At 37.0% G+C, this 15,922-nt stretch overlaps 1 protein-coding gene and 1 long non-coding RNA gene across 2 annotated transcripts; both read right to left on the bottom strand.

The window, feature by feature from the left end:
- Positions 1–9,028: 9,028 nt before the first annotated feature.
- On the bottom strand, positions 9,029–9,964 carry LOC140867778 (uncharacterized). The gene is made up of 3 exons (XR_012145262.1): positions 9,745–9,964; positions 9,588–9,611; positions 9,029–9,296 (listed from the first exon to the last, which is right to left on the bottom strand). It is a non-coding gene; the product is annotated as an uncharacterized lncRNA (long non-coding RNA).
- Positions 9,965–12,799: 2,835 nt separating this feature from the next.
- LOC140867256 (phospholipase A1-IIdelta-like) lies at positions 12,800–14,348 on the bottom strand. Its single transcript, XM_073272332.1, has 2 exons — positions 13,829–14,348; positions 12,800–13,719 (listed from the first exon to the last, which is right to left on the bottom strand). The coding sequence occupies exons 1-2, from the start codon at positions 14,278–14,280 to the stop codon at positions 12,999–13,001; spliced, it is 1,173 nt and encodes a 390-aa protein (XP_073128433.1). The 5' UTR covers positions 14,281–14,348; the 3' UTR covers positions 12,800–12,998.
- Between the last annotated feature and the right edge of the window lie 1,574 nt (positions 14,349–15,922).

Below are 15,922 nucleotides of genomic sequence, written 5' to 3'. Positions count from 1 at the left end.
AAGTTACCGTTAAGATGTCAGAACAAGGTACGTTTGGTCAGAGTGACAGTTGGGCTCGGTAGTACACCTCAGCTCGGCATTTTCTTAGGGTCATCTCAGAATAAGAATAACGAACTTCGAGTCTTTGACCTCAGTTCAACCTTTGAGGGGGGGACTTGTGATACCCGAATGAGGAAATTACATTAGCTCCTCGATGATCCTAAGATAGAAGCCTATCCCTAATCAACTAGGACTAGTTCAGGAGCTTGGGAGCTCGGCCAAGCTCCCTCACTATAATTACCAGCTCGGGTTAGGAGCTCGGCCTTGGGAGTTTGGGAGCTCGGCCAAGCTCCCTCACTATAATTACCAGCTCGGGTCGGGAGCTCGGGAGCTCGGCCAAGCTCCCTCCCTATAATTACCAGCTCGGGTCGGGAGCTCAGCTCGGCCCCGATGTCATTGGGGAGTTGGCTTAGTAGAGGGGTTGGATAACCTTGGTAAGCTAGCTAAGATGTTAGGATCAGTGGTTTATGGTGAGTTCAGGGGTTCAGCAACAACTCATTCACCCCTTTTTATATGACCCCAGGGAGAGCAGCAATATAGAGTCTTAGTGATGACAGTTCAGCTCAGATTAAGTCTATCATTATTTTATTCGTTAGACAAGTTTTGGGAGATATCTCAGCCTAAATATTCGGGATCGTGATCCGAGATCCTCAGGTTCTTGATAAGGAAGGTAAGCGCTAAATCCGGAGCCCTCTTCTATAAATAACAGGTTCATTTTCATTATTTGCATCCTAATTTTCCACTCGTGTGCACACACCACTCTTTATATTTCGCTATTCTAGCATCTGACTTGAGCGTCGGAGGGGATATGCCGGAACACCTTCCGGCCCCCTTAATACTCTTGTTCGTGGTTTCAAGCCAGCAACAGTTCATCTTTTGTTGGAGGAGTTTCTTCAGCTCATCCTTAACACTCTTGTTCGTGGTTTCAGGCAAGCAGCAGTTCATCTTTTGTTGGAGGAGTTTCTTCAGCTCATCTGAAAGGGCCCGTGTCCTGATTTAATATTTAATGATCAAACAACCAGGATTAATTAATGTAAACAGCGAAAACGAGTTAAAAATTTGCGTTTGGGCCTACAGAAATTTCGGCATGACATATTCGTAAATAGGACATCCCTAAAACCTGTACAACACAACCAGCAATATATACTCGAAAATAAAGTCACAACTCCAATTTACAAACCTATAGCCGCACTGGCCAGGACTAAACACATGCAGAGCCGGCAAGGCTCGATCACACAAATAACAATTCAAAACAAGGTCCAAAACTATTTATACAGATACACAGGGCATCACTCCGGCAAATATAAAACTCGCTAAACTGATATATATACATATATCTGGGAACTCGACTCCACACTCGCCTCACTGGGTACCACTAGATGACGCTCCACCAGATGCGTCAAATCCCCCTGGATAACCTGCTATGGAATCACAAACAACCACGGCATAAAAAAAAAAAGGGGTCGGACCCCAGTACGACGAACTATAAAAATTACGACAAATATAACTGACATGAATAAAATCAAGTACAATGCAATGAAATGCAATGTAATGCGTGACAGGTATCAATGAAATAAGGGATACCAAAAGGAGTCCAAATAATCGTATCACAATAAACTCAGTGGCCACCCGTGCCAGGAACGCAGCAGACCTCGAATCATCACTGCTAATCCATACACGTATCATCGGATGGTGACAGGAGCGACCCGTCCAGCCTCATGCTATCATCAGGAGTGTCGTACGTAGCATCGGAGGGCGACAGGAGCTACCTGTCCGTGCCTCATGCTATCTTAGGAGTGCACTAAAACAATGTCACTCGCTCCATGATGACTCAATACATCTCAAGAGATCAATATCAATAGCAATCAAAGAAGTCAAGGCTCAACGTGCTATGTAAACTTGTAAATGAGTGAATGAAATCATATAATCCACGTAAGCACATAAAACACATTATCACTCATTACAAAATACTTAATATCATTACATGCCATTATAGGCGTCGTAATATAAACAGCTCATACGTACCTCAACCGACACTTAATTACCACATAAATATCTCAAGTATTTCTCGGATATTTCAATCCCAAATTTTCAGAATTTGTAATTCCAAAAAAATTGCTCATAAATTCTAAAATTCATATTTAATATTAAAACATCCTATCAATGACCAAATATCAAATATACGACTCTAAAAGTCAAAATACCCCAAGTAGAACAATCTGAATTTTCCGAAAATTCCTACAAATTTCGAAAATTCGCATTTATATTTTTTAGAGCATCTAAACACTCAATTAATGAATAATCAACACTTAAATTCGAAAATCCCCAATATAAAAAATTCTGAAAATTCGAAATAAATCCCAAATAAATTCTGAAAAATATCGAATACCTTCAATCGACTTCGATATAATACCTACAAACAATAATAAATCAAATATCAATTATCGATGTCAATTGAATCGAAATACCCAAAATTCGAAACCCTAAATTCAAAATTATACCTCAAATCTTGGAATTAAAGGGTTAAACAACTAACACAACCTACCCCTAAACTCCGGCGACGATCGGCGGCGGCGAACGACGGCGGCTGGTGCGACGGGTTTTCGGAAATTTCAATAAAAATATGAAATATGGGTACCGAAAGATAGCTCTCGTCGCGAGGATTCCGGAACTATATTTACTTTTGAAATCCAGCCAAAAACGAAGGAGATACAGACATTTGAAGAAATGAAGAAATTTGAAAAACAAAGAAACAGAAGAAACGATACTGAGGAAGAGAGAGACGGTGGAGAGAGAAAGATATTATGATATATATATTATATATGTATATATGGATATGTATTAGTTTAATGTGTGTCTTATTTTATTCATTCGGGGTTCAAACTTGACCCGGTTCGAGTTATTTCAACTCTTGTGTGCTCTATAAATAACATATTCATTTTAATATCGTCTATAAACCGATATTTATAAATACATATTTTTAACACACAAATTAATTAATATATTAATATCGGGTCCTTACATTTCTCCCCCTCTAAAAAGAAGATTTCGTCCTCGAAATCAAACACACATCAAACTTATATACATAGTGGTCAAGCATCTACCACTGATAGTACATAGGAAAATCAGAGTACATGGCATAATTCATGACATTGTCAAACAAATGAGACCATTCTTGACGCATTCGAGACTCCAATTCCCATGTAGCTTCTTCTCTCCCATGTCTACTCCATTCCACCATAACCAAAGGAATCGTCTTGTTCCTCAGTTGCTTTTCTTTACGATCAAAAATCTGCACTGGATATTCAACATAGCTAAGGGAACTATCCAACTCCACATCATCAGCCCTCAAGATATGAGAAGGATCTGGTTCATACTTCCGCAGCATAGATACGTGAAATACATCATGTATCGCAGACAAACTCTGCGGCAAGTTCAATCGATAAGCCAAAATACCAATCTTCTCAACAATCTCGTACGGACCGATATAACGAGGAGCTAATTTCCCTTTACGCCCAAATCTCATAGTACCATGAAATGGTGATACTTTCAAGAAAACAAAATCGCCAACCTGAAATTCTAAAGGTCTACGTCTGTTATTAGCATAGCTGGCTTGACGATCCTGGGCTGCTTTCATTCTTTTCCTGATCAGGTCAACTTTTTCTTTCATCTTTTGAATAAACTCTGGTCCTGACAACTGTCGTTCTCCTACTTCTTCCCAACATATCGGAGATCTACATTTTCTGCCATACAAGGCTTCAAATGGTGCCATCCCGATAGATACTTGATAACTATTATTGTAAGAGAATTCCACCGAAGCTAAAGATTCTTGCCAACCACCACTAAAATCCATCACAACAGCTCGTAATAAATCTTCGAGCGTCTGAATAGTCCTTTCAGATTGACCATCTGTCTGTGGATGATAGGCAGTACTCATGGCCAATTTAGAACCCAAAGCTGATTGCAAACTAGACCAAAACTTAGAAGTAAATCTGGGATCACGATCTGATACTATAGTAACTGGCACACCATGCAATCGCACTATCTGATCAATGTACATTTTCGCCATTTTCGTATATGTCCAAGTACGATCATATGGAATAAAATGGGCAGATTTAGACAATCTATCCACAATAACCCAAATGGCATCACAACCACGATTAGATCGAGGTAGGTGTGTCACGAAATCCATAGTAATGTGTTCCCAATTCCACTATGGTACTTCAAGACTAAGTAACATACCACCTGGTCTCATTCTTTCAGCCTTAACTTGTTGACACGTCAAACACTTAGCCACAAAATCAGAAATATCATTCTTCATACCTTCCCACCAGTAATGGGCTTTCAAGATATGATACATCTTTCTAATTCCAGGATGTACACTATGTCGACTACAATGAGCTTCTCGTAGTATATCGTCTTTCAAATCTATCAAATTCGGAACCACAAGTCTACCATTATAACGCAAACATCCATCAGAAGCAACAAGAAATTTCCCTGACTGACCAGCTGGCGTTAATTCTTTCAAATGATGAATATATGGATCAGTCTTTTGTGCTGCTTTGATTTTTGAAATTATTCGTGGTTCAACTTGTATAGATGAAACTATGAAATGATTACCTTTAGCTCGATAAGTCCATCCTGAAGTTCTCAAATGCTCATGAACTTTAGAAATAGTTAACGATGCCAACATCTTAGTATGAACTTTTCTGCTCAAAGCATCTGCAACTTGATTCACGTTTTCTGGCTGGTATTGAATATCACAGTCAAAATCCTTAAGCAGTTCCAACCATCGACGTTGTCTCATATTCAAATCAGACTGTGTGAATAAATATTTCAGACTCTTATGATCGGAATAAATCACAAACTGTTCACCGTATAGATAATGACGCCATATTTTCAATGCATGCACAATGGCAGCCAATTCTAAATCATGAACTGGATAACGAGTCTCATGTGGTTTCAATTGACGAGATGCATACGCAATCACGCGTCCATTTTGCATCAAAACACAACCCAGTCCATTCAAAGAAGCATCTGTACAGACAACAAATCCACCTGAGCCTGAAGGTAATGCTAGTACTGGAGCCGTAGTCAATTTCTCTTTCAAAGTCTGAAAACTAGCTTCACATTCCTCAGTCCACACAAAACGTCGATCTTTTTGCGTCAATATAGTCATAGGCCTAGCTATTTCGAAAAATCCCTTGATGAAACGCCTATAATATCCGGCCAAACCCAAAAAGCTACGAATCTCAAAGACATTGGTTGGTCGAGACCAATTAAGAACAGTTTCAATTTTACTAGGATCAACAGATACCCCTTGTGCTGATATCACATGTCCTAGAAATAATACTCTGTCCAGCCAAAATTCACACTTCGAAAACTTAGCATATAATTGTGATGTTCTGAGTGTCTGAAGAACTAATGTTAAATGTTCTTTATGCTCCTTCCTTGACTTAGAATAAATCAAAATGTCATCAATGAAAACGATAACAAATCGATCTATAAACTCCCGAAACACACGATTCATTAAATCCATAAAAACCGCTGGAGCATTAGTCAACCCGAAAGGCACAACTAAGAATTCATAATGTTCGTAACGCGTTCGAAATGCTGTCTTGGAAACATCTTCCTCTCGAACTCGAAGTTGATGATATCCGGAACGAAGATCAATTTTAGAATACACAGATGTACCCTGCAACTGATCAAACAAGTCATCAATTCGTGGCAAAGGATACTTATTCTTCACAGTAGCCTGATTCAATTGCCGATAATCGATGCACATTCTCATCGTTCCGTCTTTCTTCTTCACAAACAAGACTGGAGCACCCCAAGGTGATACACTTGGTCTAATATAACCTTTTTCCAGCAAATCTTGCAATTGCGTCTTGAGTTCTTTCAATTCTGCTGGAGCTAATCGATATGGAGCTCGGAAAATAGGACTTGTCCCTGGCATTAATTCAATGCTAAGATTAATTTCCCTTTGAGGCGGAAAACCCGGAATCTCATCAAGAAATACATCAGGAAAATCCTTAACGACAGGAATATCTAAAACTTTCAATTTCTCTTCCTTCATCGCATCAAGAGCATAAATCATAAATCCTTCATTTCCTATCGACAATAATCTAAACATTTCCATTGCCGATACTAATGGAATGCGAGATTGTGAATCACTACCATAAAAATTCCACTTATTGCCATAATACGGTCTAAATCTCACAATGCCATGGAAACAATCAACCGTAGCTCTATAATTCATCAGTGTATCCATACCCAAGATACAGTCAAAATCAGACATAGCTAGTTTGATTAGATTGGTTATCATTATCCTATCCTTAAATCTAATCATACAATTCAAAACTATCTCATTAGACATCAAGAAAACACCAGCAGGAGTAGCAACAGACACAGTATCCAATAACGGAGTAAAAGCAATCTCATGCTCATCAGCAAATGTAACAGATAAAAATGAATGAGATGCTCCTGTGTCAATCAAGATACGTGCAGGATACTAAAAAATATAACAAATACCTGCAATAACTCCCCCAGGTGCATCTTGTGCCTGATCCTGAGTCATAGCATGGACTTGAGCCTGCTGTGGACCTGGAAAACGCTGCTGACTTTGAGGAGATGGATACCTAGGCTGCTGAGTGGACTGTACTGGAATATAAGGCTGTGTAGGAGCAAACTGTGGTACATGAGCATATGGTCTGAATGATGGTCGTCCAGAAAACTGGCCAAACTGTTGTGGCTGAAATTGCTGTCTTCCAACATTTGGACATACTCGAGACGAATGCCCAGCCTGCCCACAAGTATAAAAAGTTCCTGGAAATCCTGTACAATGTGCACTCAAATGATTACCACCACATCTGTCACAGTACACTCTCCCAGACGATCCAACTGAACTTCCACCACGACTACCACTGGAACTGGAGGAACTAGACTGTGGTTTCTTTTTAAATGGCTTCCCTCTAGCTTTAAACCAAGGCCTTTTCTCTTGCTGAGAAGATTGCATAGGCTGATATGAAGGTAAACCCATTGGTGTCTGTGAACTGCTTCCAGCTCCTTGAGGAACAGATGATGGGATTGATTGTGGTTCACCCCTGAGTAGACTTGCTTCAATTTTCTTGGCCTTTTCTACTGGTTTTATATGAGTAGATGGAGTTCCAGTAGTTACCAACGTATGGATCGTTCGTGTAAGCCCCTTCAGAAAATGTGAAAGCTTTGACCGATCATTCTTTGCAACATGTGGGACATAAGACAAAAGAGCAGAAAATTGAGAAGCATACTCAGCAACAGATTTATTGCCTTGCACCAACAGATTAAATTCATCTTCTTTAGCAGAATAATAAGATGGTGGTGCATATTCTTGTGCAAACTGCTTACAAAATACTTCCCATGTGATCTTTTCACCAGAATCAGAAAATGTTTCTGCTGTCGTTTCCCACCAAAGTTGCGCTCGGTCTTTCAGCTGAAAAGGAACTAACTTCAGTCGAATTTCATCAGGATATTCTAATCCATTAAACATATTGTTGAGACTTTTCAACCAACTAGCAGCTTTCTCACTTCCTTCATTGCCAAAGAACTTTTGCGGACGCAACTCCTGAAATTGAGAAATTATTAATCGTATTCCTCCCATTTTCTCAGTCAATTGGGTTACTGGATCAGCCTCAGCCTGAATCGCTTTTCCTTTGTCAGGATTTACCCGTGTCTGTTGTTCCACCTCTAATTCCAAATCTTTCGGAGGCTGAACAGCTGGTCGACCACGTCTTCCCCTGACAATATCATCAAGATTTCTAACATTTTTTGCTGCAGACTCTTCTACAACTTCCTTCCCTTTTCTACCTCTTCCTCCTGGTGCCATTCTACAAGACACAAGGATTTAAATACACAGGCAAAAATATCTTAACGAATAGAAAACTATGATAGAAATTCAGAGTTCTAATAGAATTCATAAACTAATTCTAAAGCCAAGAACTACTGGTTCTAACAAATACGTTCAAAAATAAACACCACAAGTAAGTCACGTAAGAACAAGTAGTCACACACATACGCAACCATTTTGTTAGTGTCTAAACTCGAGTGTCCTAGACTCTAATTCGAGCATATCCCAGTATACGCTCTGATACCAAATTAAAGGGCCCGTGTCCTGATTTAATATTTAATGATCAAACAACCAGGATTAATTAATGTAAACAGCGAAAACGAGTTAAAAATTTGCGTTTGGGCCTACAGAAATTTCGGCATGACCTATTCGTAAATAGGACATCCCAAAAACCTGTACAACACAACCAGCAATATATACTCAAAAATAGAGTCACAACTCCAATTTACAAACCTATAGCCGCACTGGACAGGACTAAACACATGCAGAGCCGGCAAGGCTCGATCACACAAATGACAATTCAAAACAAGGTTCAAAACTATTTATACAGATACACAGGGCATCACCCCGGCAAATATAAAACTCGCTAAACTGATATATATACATATATCTGGGAACTCGACTCCACGCTCGCCTCACTGGGTACCACTAGATGACGCTCCACCAGATGCGTCAAATCCCCCTGGATAACCTGCTATGAAATCACAAACAACCACAGCATAAAAAAAAAACAGGGGTCGGACCCCAGTACGACGAACTATAAAAATTACGACAAATATAACTGACATGAATAAAATCAAGTACAATGCAATAAAATGCAATGTAATGCGTGACAGGTATCAATGAAATAAGGGATACCAAAAGGAGTCCAAATAATCGTATCACAATAAACTCAGTGGCCACCCGTGTCAGGAACGCAGCAAACCTCGAATCATCACTGCTAATCCATACACGTAGCATCGGAGGGTGACAGAAGCGACCCGTCCAGCCTCATGCTATCATCAGGAGTGTCATACGTAGCATCGGAGGGCGACAGGAGCTACCTGTCCGTGCCTCATGCTATCTTAGGAGTGCACTAAAACAATGTCACTCGCTCCATGATGACTCAATACATCTCAAGAGATCAATATCAATAGCAATCAAAGGAGTCAAGGCTCAACGTGCTATGTAAACTTGTAAATGAGTGAATGAAATCATATAATCCACGTAAGCACATAAAACACATTATCACTCATTACAAAATACTTAATATCATTACATGCCATTATAGGCGTCGTAATATAAACAGCTCATACGTACCTCAACCGACACTTAATTACCACAGAAATATCTCAAGTATTTCTCGGATATTCCAATCCCAAATTTTCAGAATCTGTAATTCCAGAAAAATTGCTCATAAATTCTAAAATTCATATTTAATATTAAAACATCCTATCAATGACCAAATATCAAATATACGACTCTAAAAGTCAAAATACCCCAAGTAGAACAATCTGAATTTTCCGAAAATTCCTACAAATTTCGAAAATTCGCATTTATATTTTTTAGAGCATCTAAACACTCAATTAATGAATAATCAACACTTAAATTCGAAAATCCCCAATATAAAAAAATCTGGAAATTCGAAATAAATCCCAAATAAATTCTGAAAAATATCGAATACCTTCAATCGACTTCGATATAATACCTACAAACAATAATAAATCAAATATCAATTATCGGATGTCAATTGAATCGAAATACCCAAAATTCGAAACCCTAAATTCAAAATTATACCTCAAAGCTTGGAATTAAAGGGTTAAACAACTAACACAACCTACCCCTAAACTCCGGCGACGATCGGCGGCGGCGAACGGCGGCGAACGACGGCGGCTGGTGCGACGGGTTTTCGGAAATTTCAATAAAAATATGAAATATGGGTACCGAAAGATAGCTCTCGTCGCGAGGATTCCGGAACTATATTTACTTTTGAAATCCAGCCAAAAACGAAGGAGATACGGACATTTGAAGAAATGAAGAAATTTGAAAAACAAAGAAACAGAAGAAACGATACTGAGGAAGAGAGAGACGGTGGAGAGAGAAAGATATTATGATATATATATTATATATGTATATATGGATATGTATTAGTTTAATGTGCGTCTTATTTTATTCATTCGGGGTTCAAACTTGACCCGGTTCGAGTTATTTCAACTCCTGTGTGCTCTATAAATAACATATTTATTTTAATATCGTCTATAAACCGATATTTATAAATACATATTTTTAACACACAAATTAATTAATATATTAATATCGGGTCCTTACATCATCCAAGGAGATCACTTTATTGAGGTATATCACACTAGTAGAATTTATGCATATTACTTCGCTATTTTTTACTTCGGCGATTATTATTGCCGAAGTAATACATAGTTTTTTACTGCGATTTTAAAATCAACGAAGTAAAATATACATTAGACTTCATCAATTAAAAAAATGGGCTTCACTTAAATTTTTAAGTGAGTTTTTACTTCACCAAATTAAATTTGATGAAGTAAAAAGATAAAAATAAAATTTTTAATTTCTATTTGATGAAGTAATAGGTTATCCGTTTACAATTCTCTATTTTTATTTTCCACCTTGTTTCGTCTCGCCCTTAATTTCTCTCGATCTGAGATCGATCCATTTAGGGCTTCCCCATTCTCTCCCCTACAGATCGATGTCCGTCGGCTGCCTTCACTTCCGCCTGCTCTAGGGATTCCCCATTCTCACCATTAATCTATGTAAGAATCTTTATTTTCTCATTCTTTTCATTACCGATTTGGAGATGGCCAAGTTCAACGAAGTGCAAAAGCGTCGCCGCTCTGCCGTCGCCCTGTGGAAGAGAAAGCCTCAACTTTTTCCCCCGGTTTTTTGTTATTTTCCCTCTTATCCAATTTAAATATATGTTCTTTGATGCAGTTGTGGAAATCCCATTTTGTACCAAATCAGTTGAAGAATAAATTTTGATGCTTCATGAGAAAGTCGACTGATTAAAGAAGTGTGGTTTGTTGTATAAGAATAGTTAATCTTGTTGGGTTTCATTTCTCGGAGTTTTGAATAAGGTTTGGTTGGATTTTGTCATTTTCCTACAATTTCATTTTATTTAAGTGACTTGGTATTCTTGATTAATTACTTCTTGACAGTGAAAGAATTGAAACTTTAGGTGTCTTGTGTGTTGTCTCGTACATTTCAATTTTGAAATAGTAGTCCAATATAAATTTGCAAAATCTGATCCCGAAGGTCCTTAATGCACTTTTACTTGTTTTTATCTTTGTAGTGCACCTCGTTTCTTGAATTTCATGGTCTGAGTTGGCTTTGGAACTAAGACACATCAAATATATTGATTTGTTATCTTCACTTGCCATTACTGAAGAGATTATGGAATATATGTCTCCTTCAGTTGTAAAAAGTCTAAATTAAATCCCCAAAAAGCAAATTCTACGTGCTAATTAAGCCTCGATATAATCTTTCAATTTGGATAAAATATAATTGTTTTCCTTAATCAATTTACATGTAAATTAGTCATCTACGTATTTGATGATTTATTAGTTAGTATAGGAACACTGCTATTCTAAATGATATAATAGCCCAGAGCATGTTTTAACTTTTAATCGCTCCCCTTAAGAAGGCTTCCTAGTACTTTCGGGTTTTCAACTTCGTTTTTCCTTCTCTTATCAAAAGTTGCGTGCATAAAATAAAATAGTATATGCAATAAATTAATTATTATATTTTAAAAATTATAATTTAATGTATTTTACGGATTCTTTTTATAAAAAGATAGTTTATTACCTGAGTAATATATGAATTATTGTTTTTTAAAAGGAGAAATGTTTTTATTGTCAATATTCTATGCTATATCGGGTATGTTACACTCGATTTGATTTCACAAAAAAACCTTACAATTTTTTTTAGGGAAATATTTAAGGATATTTCCAAAATACATTAAGGATATTTATTAATTTCAAGTGCAACGTGTAATCCAACGTATAACGCAACGTGTACATGTAGCATCACCCCTTTTTTTTATTTGAATTAAAAACCGTAAGGACCTAGTGCCGTATAAATGGACATCATGAATTCATGATTCATGAGTTAAAAGTCTTCGGACTCAATAATCAAGTACACTATATGTGTTAATCACTACGATATGTTTGAATTTACTTTATTTAATTATTATTAATAATGCCTTGTGTTTATACTTAATTTCTACTTGTATTAATATGATTGGAGAGATGAATTGTATGATCATGTTTGTGTTATGCAAGTTTGAGATTTCGAGAACGAAATCGTTTCAATCATATATATATAAGGCTCTCCTACCGTATATTTAGAAGTTTTGTTCGAATCCTCAATAATAATGATTTAGGTATATATATATATATAGAGTGAAAATAAGAAATTGAACCTGTACGAGCCATAAGAACAATATCTAATTTTGAGCAATCGGAAATGAGATTTACAACTTACAAATCGGGATTCGGGGCATCAGGATTGAAACTTTGCGGAATTATTATAATTGGAAGACAACAAAATATATTTGTTTTGTTTGTTTGACGTTTTTTTTTTAAACCATGAGAAAGAAGACTGACTTATTATTTATTAATGTCTCATATCATCTGGGTAAAGTTTTTCGAAGTTGTATATATGTATTATAAAACAAATGAATTCACGTCATAGTTATAATTTCGAAACGCATTATATATCGAATATTGAATACTTAAGTGGAGATACACTTAATGTTCAAATAACCGAATTATGTTAGTTGAATTCAGATTGTGCGATAAACAATAAGAATAGAATTGGATAACAAAATGAAAGGGAAACGAAATGACATACGATGCATTTTATTCATATATATATGTCAAAACAAAGCACACACACCATCAAAGATGCAACAATTAATAAAATAGCCCATGCAAACATTAATAATGGTGCCATGAAACAATATGCACCTTATTTCTCACGAAGACCATATGGTACGTACGTAGTCATAAAATATTACATATATATATATATATTTTGGTCCTAGCTAGTCTTTGAAGCTAGCTAGCTAGGTTTCCAGTACCGGCTTATCCTGAACCAAAATCCATTCGTTGGGAGGATGGAGAACCATCCCTCTGTTCTTGTCCCCCCACCAACTGACTGGGATCAAACATTCCTCCTTCAGAAGGTCGCTATCCTTATTCGCCAACGAGTGGCTCCATCCCTCGATCAATTCAAATGGCTTGTCCTTCCCATTATAACCCGCCACCACGTGCATCACCCCCTGCAAATTATGCACGTCGGACATGTTGCTCTTCAGATATGGAGATATCTTGTTATCAACTCTCAGCTCTACTCCAACGGCTTTGTATTCAAATAAAGGTGTTTGTGGATGGTTAGGAACTTGATCATTTGTGTTTGAGGTGCGAAAAACTTTCAGATTTGGATACCCTTTCACTCTGTCCACGAAAAACTGATCCCCCACATGAGGACTAGCAAAGACGATGGCCGCAACCCGGATATCTTTAGTCACATTTTCGACGAGATCGAAAGCAGATAATGTTGCTAAACTCGCGCCAAGACTATGCCCTGTGACTATAATGCTCAAGTTTTCCTCCTTATAGTCGTTTATCAGTTTGTTGATATGTTTCTGCAGCTGTTCTCTTGGAGATAATTCGATGAATTTCGACTCTGATTTTTTGGAAAGGTAGATGTTTAGCCAACCTTTCATGATTTTAGGCACCTTTTTTTCGTCAGTAGGTACCAATTCATTGGCAGACACAAGCCAGCTGGTGTAACAACAAACAAAATTAAAACACAACATTAGAAAAATAGCTAGATGTCAATAAAATCTAACTAGACTAAATTACTTTGGCTTTAAGGTAATTTTAATTTTACCCAATATCAAGGTTATAGAGCCACTTGATGTCTGGGACAGTGCCACGCCATGCGACGTAGATTTCGCGGCGTCCCAAGGCCTTGCTAACATCATCGGTGGTGACAGCAATGAAGCCGATGAAGTTGGAATACAAGTCCCAAGAACCAGGCACCGTCTGGTTTATAAACACCGACTGAGGGCTGAGATCAGAGGCGGAATACAGAAAAGCTTTAACCTCATAATCAGAAGCCGAGTCAAGCACCACTTTGTCAAAAAAACCTTCCTTGCCATATCTGCTGCTGCCGGTGTACTTGGAGCCGTCGTCGTTGTTGAAGGCGTCCATGGTTGCTTGAGTGAAGTTGCCGCAGCGGAGGATCAAGTTGCGGAGGTCGGGGTGCAGTGGCTCCACAAGTCCCTTCCAGTCACCGCTCCCCAGTAGTTGGTCCCATGTAGGTTTGAGCTCTGTACCCATTAGCTAGCTAGGATTATTGATTTTATGTATCTTGGATTAATTGATTAACTTTTGCAGAGAGTGTTTAATTAAAGCTTGAATGAAGGTGTGAGTTTAATGGCTATGGCTGATGGGTTTAAATAATAATATGCAGGGTATGCTAGCTAGCTAGCTCAACTTGTTGAAAACCACGTGAAAATATAATATTTAATTTAATAGAATCGCTCGCTAAAATTCGTTTTTCCTTTGGAAAATTAATGGGCTTATATGCACGTGAAAAATTAGGAGAAAAACAAACTATTTGTTATACATTTTTTTTAGGTATATATAATATTGGTGGTGATCAAATGATGTGATAACTGATATATATGTGATGATGTTTATGAAATAATGAAAAAATTAGAAAAAAAGAAATTAAAAATATATATGTAATATGATTAAATATACTTATGTCAATTATAAACTTATTTCAATTATAAAAGTGAAAATCATAGTCAAAGTTTTAAATTGTATATTTTTAATTTTATCTTTAATTTGTACACATTTGATAAATCATGTGAGAAAGTTTTTATAAAATCAATTATTATGATAATGTCAAATCACGATATCTCATAATATGGTCAATAACATTATGAGAGAAAATTCTACTTTACAAAGATATCAAGGATTTTCTGCAATACAAATCGAGAAATTCTTAGAAAATATTGGCCTGATAAAGCATTACCTGATCTATAAGTGATGCGATCATGGATAGCTCGCATGTGGATCAAGTGGCAGGAAGAGTTCGAGATCCATTGGAGTTGCCACGTGGACCAATAACGAGGAGCCGAGCTAACAAATTCAAGAAGACACTTCAAATATTGGAGTTGGAGCACTTGAAGATCAATTTGAGAGTTGTCTATGCGTTCTTGAAGTGTTAGAAGTCAAAGTCAAAAATATTGAAGGAAACAATTTTCAGACAGAAGTGCTCTCGCCCGAGCGGCCATTTTCTATCGCTCGAGCGAGCCCAAGTTAAAATTTCGGACAGCGCGCGTTGTCCGCTCGATCTGCCTTTTCTTACCGATCGAGCGAGCGAGGTTTTTTGGGAAAAACACACACTTCGGCATGTTGTGTGTGTGCTTGGTTTTTTTTTTTTTTGATAAGTTTTGTCTATTTTGAGTATTTTAGACCTACTAGAAAACTTTTTAGATGATATCTTTGATATCTTTAGGCAATATTTTGCATTGTCTTTTATTTTTATTGTAAACTATAAATATTTTGTTTATTCTTATTAGTAATAATTCAGATTCAGTTTATACAAAAATTATTGAAATTCTCTTTAGAATTTTATTCAAAGCTTCGCTTTGGTTTTCAAATCAAACTTTTCACAGTTTAATTACTTGTAAACGTTTGTCAATTGATTTCTCACTGAAGATTGTCAGATACAAGTTATCTGAAGATTTTCTTTGGTTTTCGATTGTCGTGATTTCTGTTGTTAATCGTACCGTCAGTTAAAGATGTAAAACCAAATTCTGTCAATTTTTACTTGTTTAATTCAAAGATTTACCAAAATTTTGGTTCTTTGTTTATTGATTATAGGGTGCGATTTAATTTTATAATCGTGTTTGCTAATCATACTCATCAAGATTCATATCAATAAGGTTTCTAAAAGAGAAATGACAAT

This window comes from Henckelia pumila, chromosome 4 (assembly GCF_033568475.1).
Source record: "Henckelia pumila isolate YLH828 chromosome 4, ASM3356847v2, whole genome shotgun sequence".
In the NCBI taxonomy this organism is placed as follows: Eukaryota; Viridiplantae; Streptophyta; class Magnoliopsida; order Lamiales; family Gesneriaceae; genus Henckelia; species Henckelia pumila.
Note: the sequence above shows the minus strand (reverse complement) of the source record. Positions and strands in the feature narration are given on the sequence as shown.